General features: G+C 29.5%; 1 protein-coding gene across 1 annotated transcript in view; it reads right to left on the bottom strand.

The window, feature by feature from the left end:
* Positions 1-8,402: 8,402 nt before the first annotated feature.
* Positions 8,403-15,611, bottom strand: part of mAChR-A (muscarinic Acetylcholine Receptor, A-type) — a 229,925-nt gene continuing 222,716 nt past the window's right edge. Inside the window, exon 8 of the mRNA XM_072523255.1 lies at positions 8,403-8,893. Coding sequence (XP_072379356.1) covers positions 8,405-8,893 — 489 coding nt within the window. The 3' untranslated portion in view covers positions 8,403-8,404. The remainder of the gene's footprint in view (positions 8,894-15,611) is intronic.

Here is a 15,611-nt window from a genome sequence, read left to right on the forward strand (position 1 = left end):
ATATCTCCAGAATAAACTTAAATAACTTTAAAGAAATTAATGGTATAGAACATTACTTTCATAAAACAAACAATACATTCCACCTATCTCTACTTCATTGGATAAAATCTGTCTCCTCAAGAACTTCCCAGTTTACTGTTAAACAATTACAATAGTTGACCTGAGTTCTCCAATCAACAATCCAAGATAGTTTGAACCATGTTCTTTCAACCATCAATTAATAGAGTACCGGCATGTAAGTAATGTTTATTTAGTGGTTTATTTATTGATTCATTACAGTTTAATAGACGATGTTACCAATTTGTGGGTCTTACCTTTTCTGCTTAAACATTTTATTTTTTATTCATTTATAAAACCACAGACATGTAATATTGGCATAATTACTGTAATTTATATAATTTATATCACCTACCTATGTTTTTTATCTTTATTAGACAACACCCTAATATGGGATTATTATTTTCAGCATTTTAACTTTGTATCGTGACCTGAAGATGCTTTGCATATTATAGAAAGCGAAACCGGTCGTCCGATTAGTTAAATTAAATTGATTGTGAGTAAGTCTAACTTATTATTTCTTTCACCTTTTGAAATGGACTCACACAAGCAACACATTCATGATTACTTTTATTGACGTTTCAATTTTCACTTTGGAAATCGTTCTCAAAATACAAACATTAGTAATTTAAACAAATTTTGTTTTTTGTTACTAGGTAAAAAATTCTTATAATTTAATTTTATCTGACTTATTTATATTGACAAGTCAGACATACATTATACATTTTAAAGTAGACGACTTTAAAATGATATTGCCAATATTGTTGAGATGCGTTCCTGGGACGACTTTACTTGTAAGAGAGTTTATTCGATTATATGAAATCAACCTTAACTTGAGAATATCCGTCAGAAAAAATCATAGCATGTAATTTGTCTATAAAAAGACAAACACATGCCATGATAACAGTAAAAATCTCCTGTTAGTGATTCCATAGTAAATTATGAGGGAAAAACCAGGAAAAAAACCTCGTAATACTATCTCGACATGGTAAGTATTAGGTCGTGCATTTAGTTTACTTTCAATAAACACCAAATTCTGATTTTATTGGTTTGTTATTTAAAAAACATAAATAATGTATCCTCTATATGTTACCGACTTACTAATACTGGTATTTTCCTTTTAATAACTTCCTCTTTTAATAATATATTGAAAAATACACAACTTCTTAACAAATTGTGGTTTGTTTCTTTATTTGTCGTCATCTTATTGTACCATTGGTACGATTTTTTTACCCAAAAGAAAAGAATAAAAAGTATAAGTACCTTATTTCCGAGAAAAATATCATACATTATGAAATAAAGCATATACCTAGTTGGCATAAAAACTTTCGAAACCGGACTATCTATAATTTTTAATTTAAATGTTGTATGTTTATTAAACTTTAAAATATTCTTATTAAAATCTGCTAACTATAGCTTTTTCTGAGTTTAATATCCAAAAACTATCATTCCATTTATTTTTAGAACACGTTTTGAGCGACATACAATTACAAATATAAAAACATCTAGAAAGTTCGTTGAGGAATATTATTTTCGGGCAAGGGGCGCATAGGGGGTACAACTAGGAAATACATGGGGCGAAACGACGCATGATACACTTCATAGCACCAAATTATTTCTTTTTACCTTAAGGTCAGTCTAGGATTCTAGTGACAAATTCATGATGTTACAAGGAGAAACCAAATCGGTATACATATATTCGTTTATGAATCTAATCACATTTAATCATAAAATATTACCATTTTCTTAAAGAATTACTAAGTGTACAATACTAGTACCATATACTAATAATATTAAACGAAAAAATTGACTAAACTTATAAATTTACACTCGGTTTCGAACAAACGCTGATTAATGTTTCCAATCGATAATCTTTTATGATTTATTGAATATTGATGATGTAAATCCAAGTAACTTGACGAAACAAGACATTTTTTTAATTTTAATTGTGTATCATATTAAGATATTACCCTTTTAGCAAGCAATTATTTCTTACGGGTTAATTATTTAAAGAGGATAAAGTCTTTTGTTTAAAGTGAGTCAATAAATCATATGTCATTCTTAGAATGTGTATGACCTTTCGACTTTTTGCAGATATTATTAGATGATATTTGTTGTATTTTCAAAAATTCAGGTACATCCTAAAAGAACTAAAATGTCTAAATGGATAAATTAAAAATTTAAGTAGTTCTAACTGGATACTTTGAATAAAAATATTTACGGTTTTAATTTATTCGAAATGCTAGTGATATCGATAGACTTGATGTTCTTTTGGCTTTGTACTGTCCGCATCTTTATTAATATTATACTTTTTGAAAACTATTTTTGATTAGTTCATGATGAAGCAAAAACTAAAGCCACAATAACGAAAAATATTGTATTCGTTTTGACTTGTATCTCGGAAATCGCTTTTAAAATTACTTTTATGAAATCAATGTAGTCTATATAGTTCGGCAGCAGGGTACCTTTCTGTCTGCATGGAAGGGTGGATGGTTGAAAACTATTTGATCCTATGTACATTTTTTCGCTAAATACGAATATGTAGGTCCTCTATCTCAAAAAGTGGTATCAGCTTTTATAAACATTTTTTAATAATTACCTTTTCAAATTTGAATATTTTAAGTTAAAACTAGTCCCATCGTAAAGTACGGCTAAAAATGCATTAAAAATGCTATACCTATGTTATATATAAAAAGTATATATTTTAAAAGTTTTTGAAAGTTTTAGGTATTGAAATCGAACATTTAGACTAACTCTCTAAAAGCCGGATATAAATTAAAAGTTTGAACCTATTTTGATAATCTATTATTGACAAAAATGAAAGAAACTTTCATTTTTCTTAAGTTAACAAGCAATCAACAAATAGCTTTTCTCCCTTGCAGAATCGCAAGCACACAGCGGGCTAGTACGTGTTTACGTTTTTTTTTATTTGACATGCATATGATGTTTCCATTATTAAAATCTGGTCTATAAGACAAATAAGCAATTTAATTCTAGCCTAACTTGACTAACGAAATCTGTTAATCCAAGTTACACTCTTTAGTGTTTTTAGTTTTACTATCTTAGTTTACTACACGAGCTTGAAATTACACCGCACCTTTTCGCACTTTAGTTTAACACTCACTATTTCATATTAAGTAATTTTGTTCGTTTCTCGTCTTATTACGTTAGTATTGTCTAACAGTTGACAGACTGGATTTTCGTGATGATAAAGCTTTTTTTATGTCCTGTAGCATGTTTTTTTTATTACCTCAGTGACGGTTTTAACATTTACGTCTGTATGGAGGTTACCGTTACAAACATACCAAGAGGCATCGAATAAGCCTTGAAGTAGTTTGTTCTGGAATCTTGTAAAATACTTATACTGCTTGCTCTGGTACATCTGCATAATTGGATACCGTAAGTCTTGTTGTTAGATCAGGAGCTTATTATATACTGATAAGGTCGAATATCGACCCAACAAGCAATACATTTCTTTCTATTTTAATTTAAGTTCTTCTTGCTTTTTCTTTACATGTCTTTTCGATCTTATCCACATTTTTTTGTTGGTAAAATCAATATCTGCTACTTTCAGTTCATTTAATTTAATACGCTATTTGTTTGTCTACTTCTTCACTTCAGAAATTTAAACTTATGTGTTGACGCAACTACGTTGTCGCCAACAGCCATAATTGCTGTATCATCAGCAAACGTAGCTACAACATTTTGCTCTGAAACTGGTAGGTCTTTCGTGTACAGGAGTGTCCCAGTACACTTCTCTGTAGTACCCCTATACTAATTTTTCTTAGTTCAGAATAAGCATGCTGCTGCTTAATTCTTAAGTATATCTATGACAAATATGAAATTAAGTATTGGACAGGAAGGGCAATGTTTGGTTCAATCCTTCGTACCAGATCTTTTCAAAGGCCTGTGCTATATCCAAAAATAATGCTAAGCAAATATTCTTTCTTAAATTGATTTTTCGATCATGTCCGTGATTTGATGGACGTAATTTACTGTAGAGTGCTGATTTCGGAATCCGAATTGGTGATCATGGATGAGTCGTCTTTCTTCGATAATACGTTTTAGCCTCTTAAGCAAGAGCTTTTCGCTAAAGTGCATTAAACGTGCTAAATAGTAGCTATTCTAACATTTCAATAACCACTCAATGTCGACAACGTACTAGCTCGCTGTTTGCTAGTGATTTTGCAAGGGCGAAAAGCTATTGGTTTCTTGCTTGTTAACGCAATAAAAAAGACAGTTTCTTTTATTAAAAAAAAATGACAAAATAGATTTAAACTTTATATTTATGTGAAGCTTCTAGAGAAATATTAGCCATGTAAAAAGTTATTAGGACTAAAAGGTGGGCTAAATCTTTGATTTTTTGATTTGAAAATTTTAATAACTTTTAAAATATAACAACATATGCTCTTCTATGTAGGTATGTACTTTTTATATAGAACATATATGTATTATTATTGTATTTTTACCCATACTTTACAGTTTACGATGAAACTAGCTGTAAATCAAAATATTCAAATTTGAAAACTTATTTATAAAAAAATTGTTTATAAAAAATTTTTGAAATGAGGGACCTAAATATTTTTATTTAGCAAAAATTTATATATAAGATGAACCATTTTCAACTATCCACCCTTTCATGCATACAGAAAGGTATCCTGCTGTCGGACTAATATTTTTTTACAGATTTGGTTTCTCCAATTTTTGGATACACATTTAAACAGTCTGTTTTATGACCACAACCAAGAAATAGGTAATACACAATTTTTTAAAACAGACTCAAAGGTTAGGGAATGCCACGTTTTACAAATTGTTGCGCAAAAAACAACATTATCTAAACTTACAACTAGTAGTAATAGAGATTGATAGTTAATTAAATTATCTGTACTTGTAATTTTTTACATTAGTAAAACAAAATTAAGGAGACACAATGTGGTTTAAAAAACTATGTCACATGTGCAACATATAAAAATATCATAAAAATATAAATTACATTTTAAACACAATCAATGTTTACTTTAAGTATTACAGATATATTTAAAATCTTGACTTTATTTAACGGCTATAGATTACGCAAATTTCAATAACATCACAATTTTTGTAAATTATTTTATTTTAGACTTAACATCAATTTATTCTTGTAATATCCACATATCCTTGAAAAAATACTTAAACATTATTATTTTCAATGTTATTATCAATGTTATTTTTGTTCTTCTGTCTATTTTAATATGGTGTTCTGTTCATTTACTCAAGTATTTCTTAAGTTTTACTTAATTCTTCTTCGGATAAGGATCGCAATAATAAGTATCGCAAATGTTATCTAGTCTCTTCATCTATTTAGTTTCTTTTTTAATTACATGGTTTTTAAAATATCACTAAGGCACATAGTGATGTTTTTGATTTTCCTTATAAAATACAGTCTTACTTATATTATGTCTTTTTTAACTGTTGTTAACAATTAACATATTCTTGTAATTTTTTATACCGTTTTATCTCTTTATCTGTATCTGATCATCTTACTTGTAGATTGCAACTGATAATGTATAAGGACGAAACGTTTCTTAACTTGCAAAATGCAAAAATTGATTGTTGATCAAGAGTATAGTATATTTTAAACAACATTCAAAATAATTTTAATCAAACGCTGTTCAGAATTAAAAATATTTTTCAAATATTCTTGATTGATTATAGTAAAAGATCCCACTGCAGGATCACGACGTTCATAACGTAATTAATCAAACTTACATTTTTACATACATTTAAAATAAGAAAAATACATTGATATTAGGTTGGCAGTCAACAACTGGCCGCAAATATTTTTAGTTCAATTAATCATATCTAATTAATTTTTGAACAAAAAGTTTATTTCGTTAATTTATTTTTAATATAAAATACGCTGCTTATATCGTATATGCATGTTTTTTTATATCAAATTAAAGTTAATTTTTTTCTTATTATCATGCTATAAGGTTGCCTGTGCAAAAATGGTCGCAGATTATGGTTTCCAGCTGTTAAAAACGATAAGTATCAAAGATAAAGTAAAATAAAGTTAGCGCGCTACGCCACTGGTTTGAGAAGTAATAATATTTATATCATTTATTTACACCTATCGACGAATCCTTTAAAAACTCACAGAACTGACACTTCCAACCTTTAGCGTTGCGCTTTAGGTGTCTTTTCCTTTATCTTTAATAAGTCGCGTTTTTAACAGCTGGCCTAATTAATTAAGAATAGCAGCACTAAAAAATAATAAGCTTTAATTTGATATAAAAAAAGCAATTTAACAAAAACTAACTACATTATGATTAACTACGTTATGAACGTAGTGATTCTGCAGAGGGATCTTGGACTATTTGTTTATGTTCGTATATTATTGCATAACTATGCAGTATACTGCAGAACTTTTTGTGGAAAATAAATTTGTTTCGTTATATCATTAATAAAAAAGTTTCTCATGTGCCGTTAACTTAATTGTGACACTCCATAGAGAGGTTATTAAAATTCGATTCCAAAACTTTATTACACTAATAATTTTTGCTTATTTTTATCTGATTAAATAGTTCAAATTTTTAAACTGTTAGAATAATAAATTTCAATAATGAAAACTCAAAATTTTTGGTTATTAAGAGTTTAAAATGTTCACCATTTACCTGTTGGCAGTAGTATAACCTACACTTACTATACTATAATAAAACTTTCTGTAACATTTATCCAGTTTTGCTCTTACATTATTGTATAACTCTCAGACGTAAATCAGCAATATTTTGTGGATTTGAGCCCATAAGAAAAAATCTAATAGAGCAAAATATGGTAATCTCGGTGGCCATTTTATGGGTCCACGTCGTCCAATCCGTCGTCTAGGAAAAACTGTGTTTAAATAATATCGGATCCAGAAGGCATAATAAAAAAATGGTTTTTTTTTAAATGTTTTTGGCCAATTAAATTTTTGTTAATAAATATTGGACGTACAAGATAATTACCCAATATACCTGCCCATACATTGACCTTTATCGAAAGATATGTATAACCTTCAAAAAACAGACGAAGATTTGTATCAGACCAACACCTGATATTCTGACAGTTATGGCTATGCATTAAGTACGCATATGATGGTCTAACCTTTTTTAACCTTAGTCTTAAATTTTTATCAAGAGTATTATTGTACGAAAATGTCGAAGCTTATACAAAAAAATTTTGCTTATCAGAAAGTTAAAATCATTAAAACAGGTGTTTTGTAATTGATTGTGACACACATTTACCATTTCCGTATTGCTTTTAATAAAGTCAGCCAGCCTAAATTTTATTTGATATTTATTTTTAAATTTTTGTTATTTAAAGATGTTGCAATTACTGTGGTGTCCTGTAAGTGCTTTTATTCTTTTACTTTCATTTTCTATGCTTACTGCAGTTATCATTGTTTGCATATAATAATATTTTCATAATAATGGATCGTATTATAATAAATTGCTAATTTATTATACTACGTCGAGTTTCTTGTTAAGAGTCGAATCTTGTTAAGAGTCATTATTTGTATATTCCTTAATTATATGGTATTATATGCTTCAGTTGTCAGTTTCAGCTATTTTTATAAATACCTATATCTTCATTAACAAAAATATGGTTATTACATTACTCTGAATTCAGTGAAACCGTATAGTGAAGGTCGAAATATATTCCTTCTATGGCTTTGACTAAATCTTTTTACAAGTATAACCCTTTCAAGGATCTTAGCATAGTTTTCTTTTTACGAATCTCGTGCCCTGCAATGAGTTTGTGGCGAAATCCATCAAACAAGGCTACCGTTAAAGAGTTTTAATACGATGTATGAATTATTGTTTTAATTTATTATTGTATATTTAATAATTGATACTATAATTAAATATTTTTTATATGTTACACAAGTCTCTTGACTGTACATTTTAACACAAAAAAATAAAAAAGGACAAAGAAATGAAAAAATTATAAGGAATATTATCGTATCTTTAAAAATTCTTTACGAATTAAATGGTTAAACATAAATAACACTATTGCTTAATTTTTAAACATAAACTTGGAATATATTTTATTGTAGAAAATTAAAATGAAGCGAGCATATGTATACGAAGATTATTATAAAGAAAAACGTGTAATATTTTCAGACTAAACACAAAATAATATTTTAAATCCAATTATCGAAAGCTAGTCACAATCGTATTGTTCACATTTTGCCACATTTAGCTAGTATTTACTTATATATAGATACTTATTCATCTACAAATATAACCCCCATTTTTTAAAATCTTAAAAATATTTATTTCTCAAAGTGCACCTGCAAATCTAAACCTACGTTCGCCCCACGTCTGTGCTAATTGTAGTACCCCCTGTTCATTGCTGCCCGATATCTGTTCTGCCACTTGCATTGCAGAATTCTTAAATAGGTCCTTCTAAAGCTAGCGTTACACAATGCATAACACACTGGATTAATAGTCGAGTTAATATAGCACAAGAAGTAGAAAAAGTCCCAGACCTGTGGAGGAAGACCTGTGGTGCTAGTCACAGGTTTCAGTAATACCAGTATGTTGTAAGGTGTCCACGTGATGATGAAAGTCAACAATATTGCCGATAAAGTTTTTGCGGCTTTTTTGTCAGCTTTCTTTTCTTGCGTTTTCTTCTTTTTCTTGCCTGGATTTTTCGTAGCATTAACAAGAGGGGTTTTGCCGGCTAGTTGCTTGGGAATGATCTTCGCGTTAAGGGGAATGCGGATATCGGGCATAGCTGAGGGACGACGGTTTATATGGTTGCCTTGGTCTGACGAGCGATGAAAATCACCAGTCTGGTGGTTTCGAGAAGGTGCCTATAATAAATATTACTAATTAATTAAATAATTGTAACTATAAAAATACGAACAACAAACATTTCAAATTAAGAATATTATGACAATACGTGTTTTCTATCAGGGTTTTCAAACATAAGAGTTGAGAATTATCAAATCTCACATCTTCGTCGTAAACTTAATGTTTTATTAATATCAGGGCTTAGAAAGGTTTCCTATATGAATATTATTAATCATTAATTGGCGGTTACTTAAAAAATTCCCTTCGAAAAATGATTTAATACTTTCTGAGTTTTCGGTTGCTAGTCGACCAAAAATGGTATAATTTCGCCCTGTTTGAATTACCTCGCAATGGATAGTAGTCAATGCACGTATTTAGGCCGCCCATTTTTTTTTGCCATACAAGGTTTATGAGAAAAGTACTAGATATATTTTGGGCACAACTATTATTCGCTAACATTGAATGCTTCGAAAAATTTGCAATATATTACTGTTTGAACGAGTCGTCAAATATTTATCTTAATATGTAAACTGATAGTATTTTCATACTAAATATCTTCTACTTTCTCATTAGTTATTTATTTTTTATTTCAGCATTAAACTTTTCCCCATATTTTTAAAGTGGACCCACCCTTCGTCCTCCTCTCTGTTTGTCATATAGTATTTATCTATTTAAACGATTTTCTGTACGTATATGTATGTGGTAATGTTAAGTCAGGGTTGAGATGGAATCAACTAAATCTCTTTAAAAAAAAACGATAATTGAATATTTAATGTTCTTTTAAAACTCACTTTTTTTAACAAGCAGAAACGAACAAAATAAACTTTTATTTACACTAGCAAAGATTTTAGTTACAAATTATAGCATAATATTTAGACTAAGAAAGATGATGTGGTTGAACTGTATCTGCAACTGGTATTTTGGACACTCTAAAAGGACATGCTAACACTGAGTGGAACATTACAATTTTCACATAAAGTAGAATTAGTGTGGCCGATTATATTCCCGTGGGTAAGTCGGGTATGTCCTAGACGGAGTCAAGTAATAACAACTTGACGAGCTCTGTTGGAAATTTGATATTTTCACGATGTTACATAATGTTTTTACTTCGCGAAGTTTTAAAGTTAAATTGCCCCACTGGTTTTGCCACAAATTCTCGACCTTCACTTTAGCAAATAATTTTATGTCATTTAGAACTACATTTCTTATATCACTCGCGGTTTCACTGTTTCTTGTTTGTTTGGCAATGCGGTTCGCTTCTTCGTTCCTTTCAAGTCCAATATGTCAAGGAATCGATAGAAATTGTACAGTATGGTTGCTGTTTTGTATGGTAGCTAGATCTTTTTTGTGTTAGTTCTGTGCAAAGCTGGTTAATGGTATTAATGGAACTAAGGGAATCGGTAATTCTAAAAGCATTGGATACATTACATGAGTGAGAGCTTGGTAGACAGAATTCCACTAGATGTTTTAGAGGCATTTGTGTATACGTGATAAAATTTAGAAAATTTTGTATGTTCATTGATGAAAGTATTTCTTATTAAGGAGTCGGGAGTATCGTTCCTTCTAAAGATATTTAAGGATGTGTCGGATTAAGGAAGGCTTATTGTCTAAGGAGAGGGAATTCTTATGAAGTTGGAATAGGTATTTGTTATCGGAATTTGTAAAGAAACGCGAGTTTGTCTAACTCTTTTGTAGAATCGTGGTTTCATATTATGGCTTCATAACTTTAGCTTGGTTTAATTAGAACTCGTTTCGTTGTAAATAACAAACACTTTGATTTGCTGAGTTAAAACTGAAATGCGGTTTTCTTTGACTAGTTTTCGAATCCGTGAAGTGCGGTTTGTCAGGGACGCTGAACTAAGAAGATATTTTTCTTTGAAGATATTAACACCAGATCATCTGCAAATAATCTGCCACGAACCAAGCTAGAGTTTGATGGTATAATATTATTCATGGCAATTAAAAATAACGTTGCACTTAGTGCAGATCCTTGAGAGTTCCATTTGCTTTATGTCTCATTGAAGTTGTGCAGTGGTTAACTCTAACTTAAAAATTACGTTGTTTAAAAAAATTTAAAATGAAATTAATAATATTAACTTTTATGTTCCATGTGTGTAGTGATTTAATAATATCATAAAGGCTTGCTGTATCAAATGGTTTGGTAATATCTATGAACACTGCAATAGTTCCCCGATTGTTCTCAAAAGATTCCAGAATTTCAGACTCTACATCAATGTTATCAGTAGTAGTTCGGTTTTGCCGAAATCCACTCTGCTCGTTGACCAGGAGGTAATTTTCTTCTAACATCCATTGCACATTACATTGGTAAGAAATATGGGTCTGTATGAGGAAATTTCAGTTCGTACGTTGTTAGGTTTGGGAATATGTATGGTTATTGAATGACTTCAGGAACTTAGAAAGACATTATTTAACCATATTCGATTAAAAATTATTAGAAGAACACATTTAGCGTTGTCTGACATTTTTCCAAAAATATTAAAGTTATATTATCAGGTCCAGGAGCAGAGTTTTTAGTAGTATTAAGGGCAAAGTTAAGTTCATCATCAAAGGTTAAATGGATATTGATAGAACTATTATCTACTATTGTCAATTATTGATAGAACTATTATCTCCACCATCGAGTTGTTGTTTTTCAGTGATGATCTTATGCTGTATAAACTCTTCGGAATAGTTGCTATTGCTGTTTCGAAATATGTAGCAAAAGCATTGGGTTTTGTTATTACATTAGTATTATGAGTAACAAAAGCTACTTGATAAAATTTGTTTTTCCTGATATTTTACGAATATGGCACCAAACTATAGATAAAGGTGTTAAACTATTTATATTTGGGACAAATTTTCTCCAGTTGGTTATTGAGCAGTTTTTGTTATACTCGTATATCTCGCATATGCTCTCTTTTTTTGTATTTAATGATGTTAGTTGTGTTATTATGCTTTTTTATTTTGTTGAAAGATACTTTATATTGCTTGATTGTTTTGGCATTCTGTGTTTCACCACTGTAGAAGTCTGTGTTTTTTTAATATTGTAGTTTTTCTGCCGCGTTTATCATAGTATTACTAAAAATATTTAGAGTTTTATTTATATCAGTGTTGTCAAAACTGGTGTCTAGTGATTCTATGTTTATTTCTATGGTCTTAGCGTATTTATTCCAATTAGAGTTCTCAGGCTCCATTTTCGGACTGGTTGGTACTTAGAGGTAATGTTATCAGAAAATACAGATACTTTTGTTGGGTAATAATCTCTCCCATATAAAAAGAGTAGATGGTCCCAGTTAAGTGCGATTGAATGAGTTGGGTCACAAATCGATATATCTATTACCGATAATGTGCCATTACATTAAATATGGTTGGTCGTCCATAATTGAGAGTGTTAAGTTTTCTGTTGTTAACAAGTCTTCGATTATTTTGCCTTTGGTATCAAAATTTGTTCAGCCTCATATTGAGTTGTGACTATTGAAATCTCCTAATACAGCATATTTTAAGAGCAATTGTTTGTGCTTCCAGGGCGTTATTAACATAAATAACCACTTTACCACTTGCTTTTTCCTGATTGTTTCTATTTTTATAATAAGTTAAAAAAAATGTACGACAATTTTGGTCTTCGAAATTTGTTCCTCTAAGAAAAATAATAGCAGGTGAAAGATCATTAGCTAAAATTTTTAGCATATCATAGTGGCTATAAAACCAGTTTATATTCCATTGTAATAAATTGAATGTTTATTTTGTTTTTTACTAAATGGGCTCCTGGGATAACTCACTCGACGTATCCGTGTCGAGTGGCTTTCTGTTGTTTCGTCAGCTTCTTTTTTAACATTGTACATTTTAATTTTAGTGGACGTCAGATGAACATGAATGGATTTTGGATAAGAGTTATATAAATACTTGAGTGTCTGAGGTATATATATATTGGTAACACTGATAACATCTTTCGCTCCATCAATGACTTTAATAAACCAACTGTTTTTTCGAAGGTTAATATTTGTTTTTCAGAATCGAATAATTCTTTAATTTGTTGCATTATGGTTTCTAAAGGCATTGTCTATGTTTGTGTGTTTTTTTTTATTTTTGCCTTGGCTTTGCGAATACATTATCACTAGCTGATACCCCAATGGTGGGTATTATTGCTTTAAATATATTTCGTTTGGAGGATGAGTTTGATGTATTTTCCTCTTGTTGAATACGCTAATTTCTTGTTGTGCAGGACAGTCTTTATTTTCACTAAGACGGCTAGAATTATTGTGTAGACTGGAAGATAAAGGCAGGTTAGTAATGCTTGTGTGTCGTGATGTGTTTGGTAAAGTGGATACATCTGTTTTGCTTAGTACTGATATTGCATTAACTGTAGTCGATGTAGCACGCGTTGTTAAGTGAATTGTAGATGATGTATTTAAAGGTGACGTTGAGGTATTTGATATATTTTAGAGGTTCCCCTTTTGTTAAAAGTGTCATTGGTTGGTACCATTTTCCCACACCATTGCTATTATTTTCTTTTTTATTATTGAGTAGTTGGTTTCCGTTTGAGTCTAGCTATAATTTTGAAAATTATTCGCCATCTGTGTAAATATATAAATGGGATCAGTGTCAATAGTGCTTAGTGATGCGTGCACATAAACATATTAAGTTTTTAAAAAGACTGCCGGACAGCAGTCACCTACGTATATGTCAGACAGAAATTAGTGGTGCACGGTGCACCATTTCTGTTGGCAAAAGTCGTCAAAAAACTGTCAAAAATGTACTCTACACAAATTTATACAGTGATTTTTGAATATATCAAAAATTTTTCCCGCTTTTAGTATAAGAACAATCAAGTAGTATCCTTTTTGTATAAACCAGTGAGTTTTAGGAGTTTTCGTATTGTTTTATTAGTAGCCTTAGACATACGTGGTTGCCACATCTCCACATCTCTACATCGTGTAGTAACTTCGATGGAAAGTAATACATATAGACACTCGACAGACTTATTTATAGTTCTAGGAATTTTGTTTTTATGTCATTTATACTGATTTTATATATAGTATTTGTACTTTTCTTTCTCACTTTAATAAATTTGTCGTACATTTGAATAGCTTTTTAAACTGTTAGTATTTCAGATATTTCTAAATTACAGATAAGTGCTATCATATTTGTATCCAGCAACCTATAGTTATACAGATACTCTCATCACATTCTTCATGTTTGTTCTTTTGTGTATATACTAATTGTATCTGTCACTGTTACTGTTATTAATTTATTGTATATATTTTATTATTAGGCAAAGTATCACTGTAGTCTTTGTTAGAAGACATATTATTAAACGATTTAGCTAATTAATTACTAATTAACATTGTTAAGCAGGCCAAGACTCACAAAGGGTTGTAGCGCCATTAGAAGAAGAAGAAGAAGCTAATTAATTAGCTATTTCAAGAGGACAATTAGAAATTTCATTTTTCATGCTTGATTTGTAGAAGTTGAAGAATTTATTTTAGAAATATATTTGGACAAGGACAATTGTTTAACTTTTTGGACCAGGATATCTTTTAAGTTTTTCTGACAAGTAAATCGGCAAAAGTTTTCGTTATATTAAGTAAAGCATTTAATGACTCATCGGTATGATTGGATTAAAAACAATATGGTATTTCATCATCAATATAGTTTTTAAATTTTGACCAATTAGCTGTCTTTATTTTTCACTCTGGTTTCAAGAAAATCAAGAAATCCTGTCTTGTTTCCGTTTCTTATTATAGGATGGTGATTACTGATATATATATATATATATATATATATATATATATATATATATATATATATATATATATATATATACATATATATATATATATATATATATATATATATATATATATATATATATATATATTTATATATAAATATATAACTGTTTTGGATGGGTTGGAGTCAATAAAAGGGCTATTGGTTAACTATTTTTTTAATTCTCGAGCTTTCAATTGTGTTTACAATTATTATCAAGAGCTAAAAAAGACAAAATACTTACAAGGTTGAACTAAAAAGAAAAAACAATTTGTGTTAACTTACCAAATAAAAATTAGTTTGGTAAGTAAAAATTACTGCTTACATCTTCAAAATATTTAATACAAAAATGTTTTAATCTAATAAATGTTTCTCCGAAAATTTTTATAATTTTGAAAACATTTTTTATAAAAAATGAACCTTATAACAGGATTAAAAGAACGTGTTTTAAAACTTTCTCATCCAGATTATCTACAAGAAGATCTTCAATTATTAAAAAATATTCTAATTGAAAACTCTTATCCTCCAGATATGCTACATAGGATGCTTTTTTCTAATATTGGTAATATAAATAATTTAACACCATTTTTTGCTCAATCTCAAAACATTGTATCTAACAATCAGAACATCTATTATCATTCACTACCTTTTATACCATCATTAACACCTAAATTAATTCAAACACTAAAGGTTATTGACAATATAAAAATAGCAACAAAGAACATCAAAACTATTTCATCTTTATATTCTAAAACTAAATATCCTATAGACAAATTTGAAAAAACGAATTTAGTATACAGCATTAGTTGTACTCAGTGTGAGGCTGAATATGTTGGTGAGACCGGAAGAAATCTTTCAAATCGCATTATTTCTCACAAAAGTGATTGCAGAATTAAAAAACCATCTTGTGCTTTGGCAGAACATGTAATCGATAAAGACCATATTATGGATTTTGATAACATTAAAATT

This window comes from Diabrotica undecimpunctata, chromosome 2, assembly GCF_040954645.1.
Source record: "Diabrotica undecimpunctata isolate CICGRU chromosome 2, icDiaUnde3, whole genome shotgun sequence".
NCBI classification, from domain to species: Eukaryota; Metazoa; Arthropoda; class Insecta; order Coleoptera; family Chrysomelidae; genus Diabrotica; species Diabrotica undecimpunctata.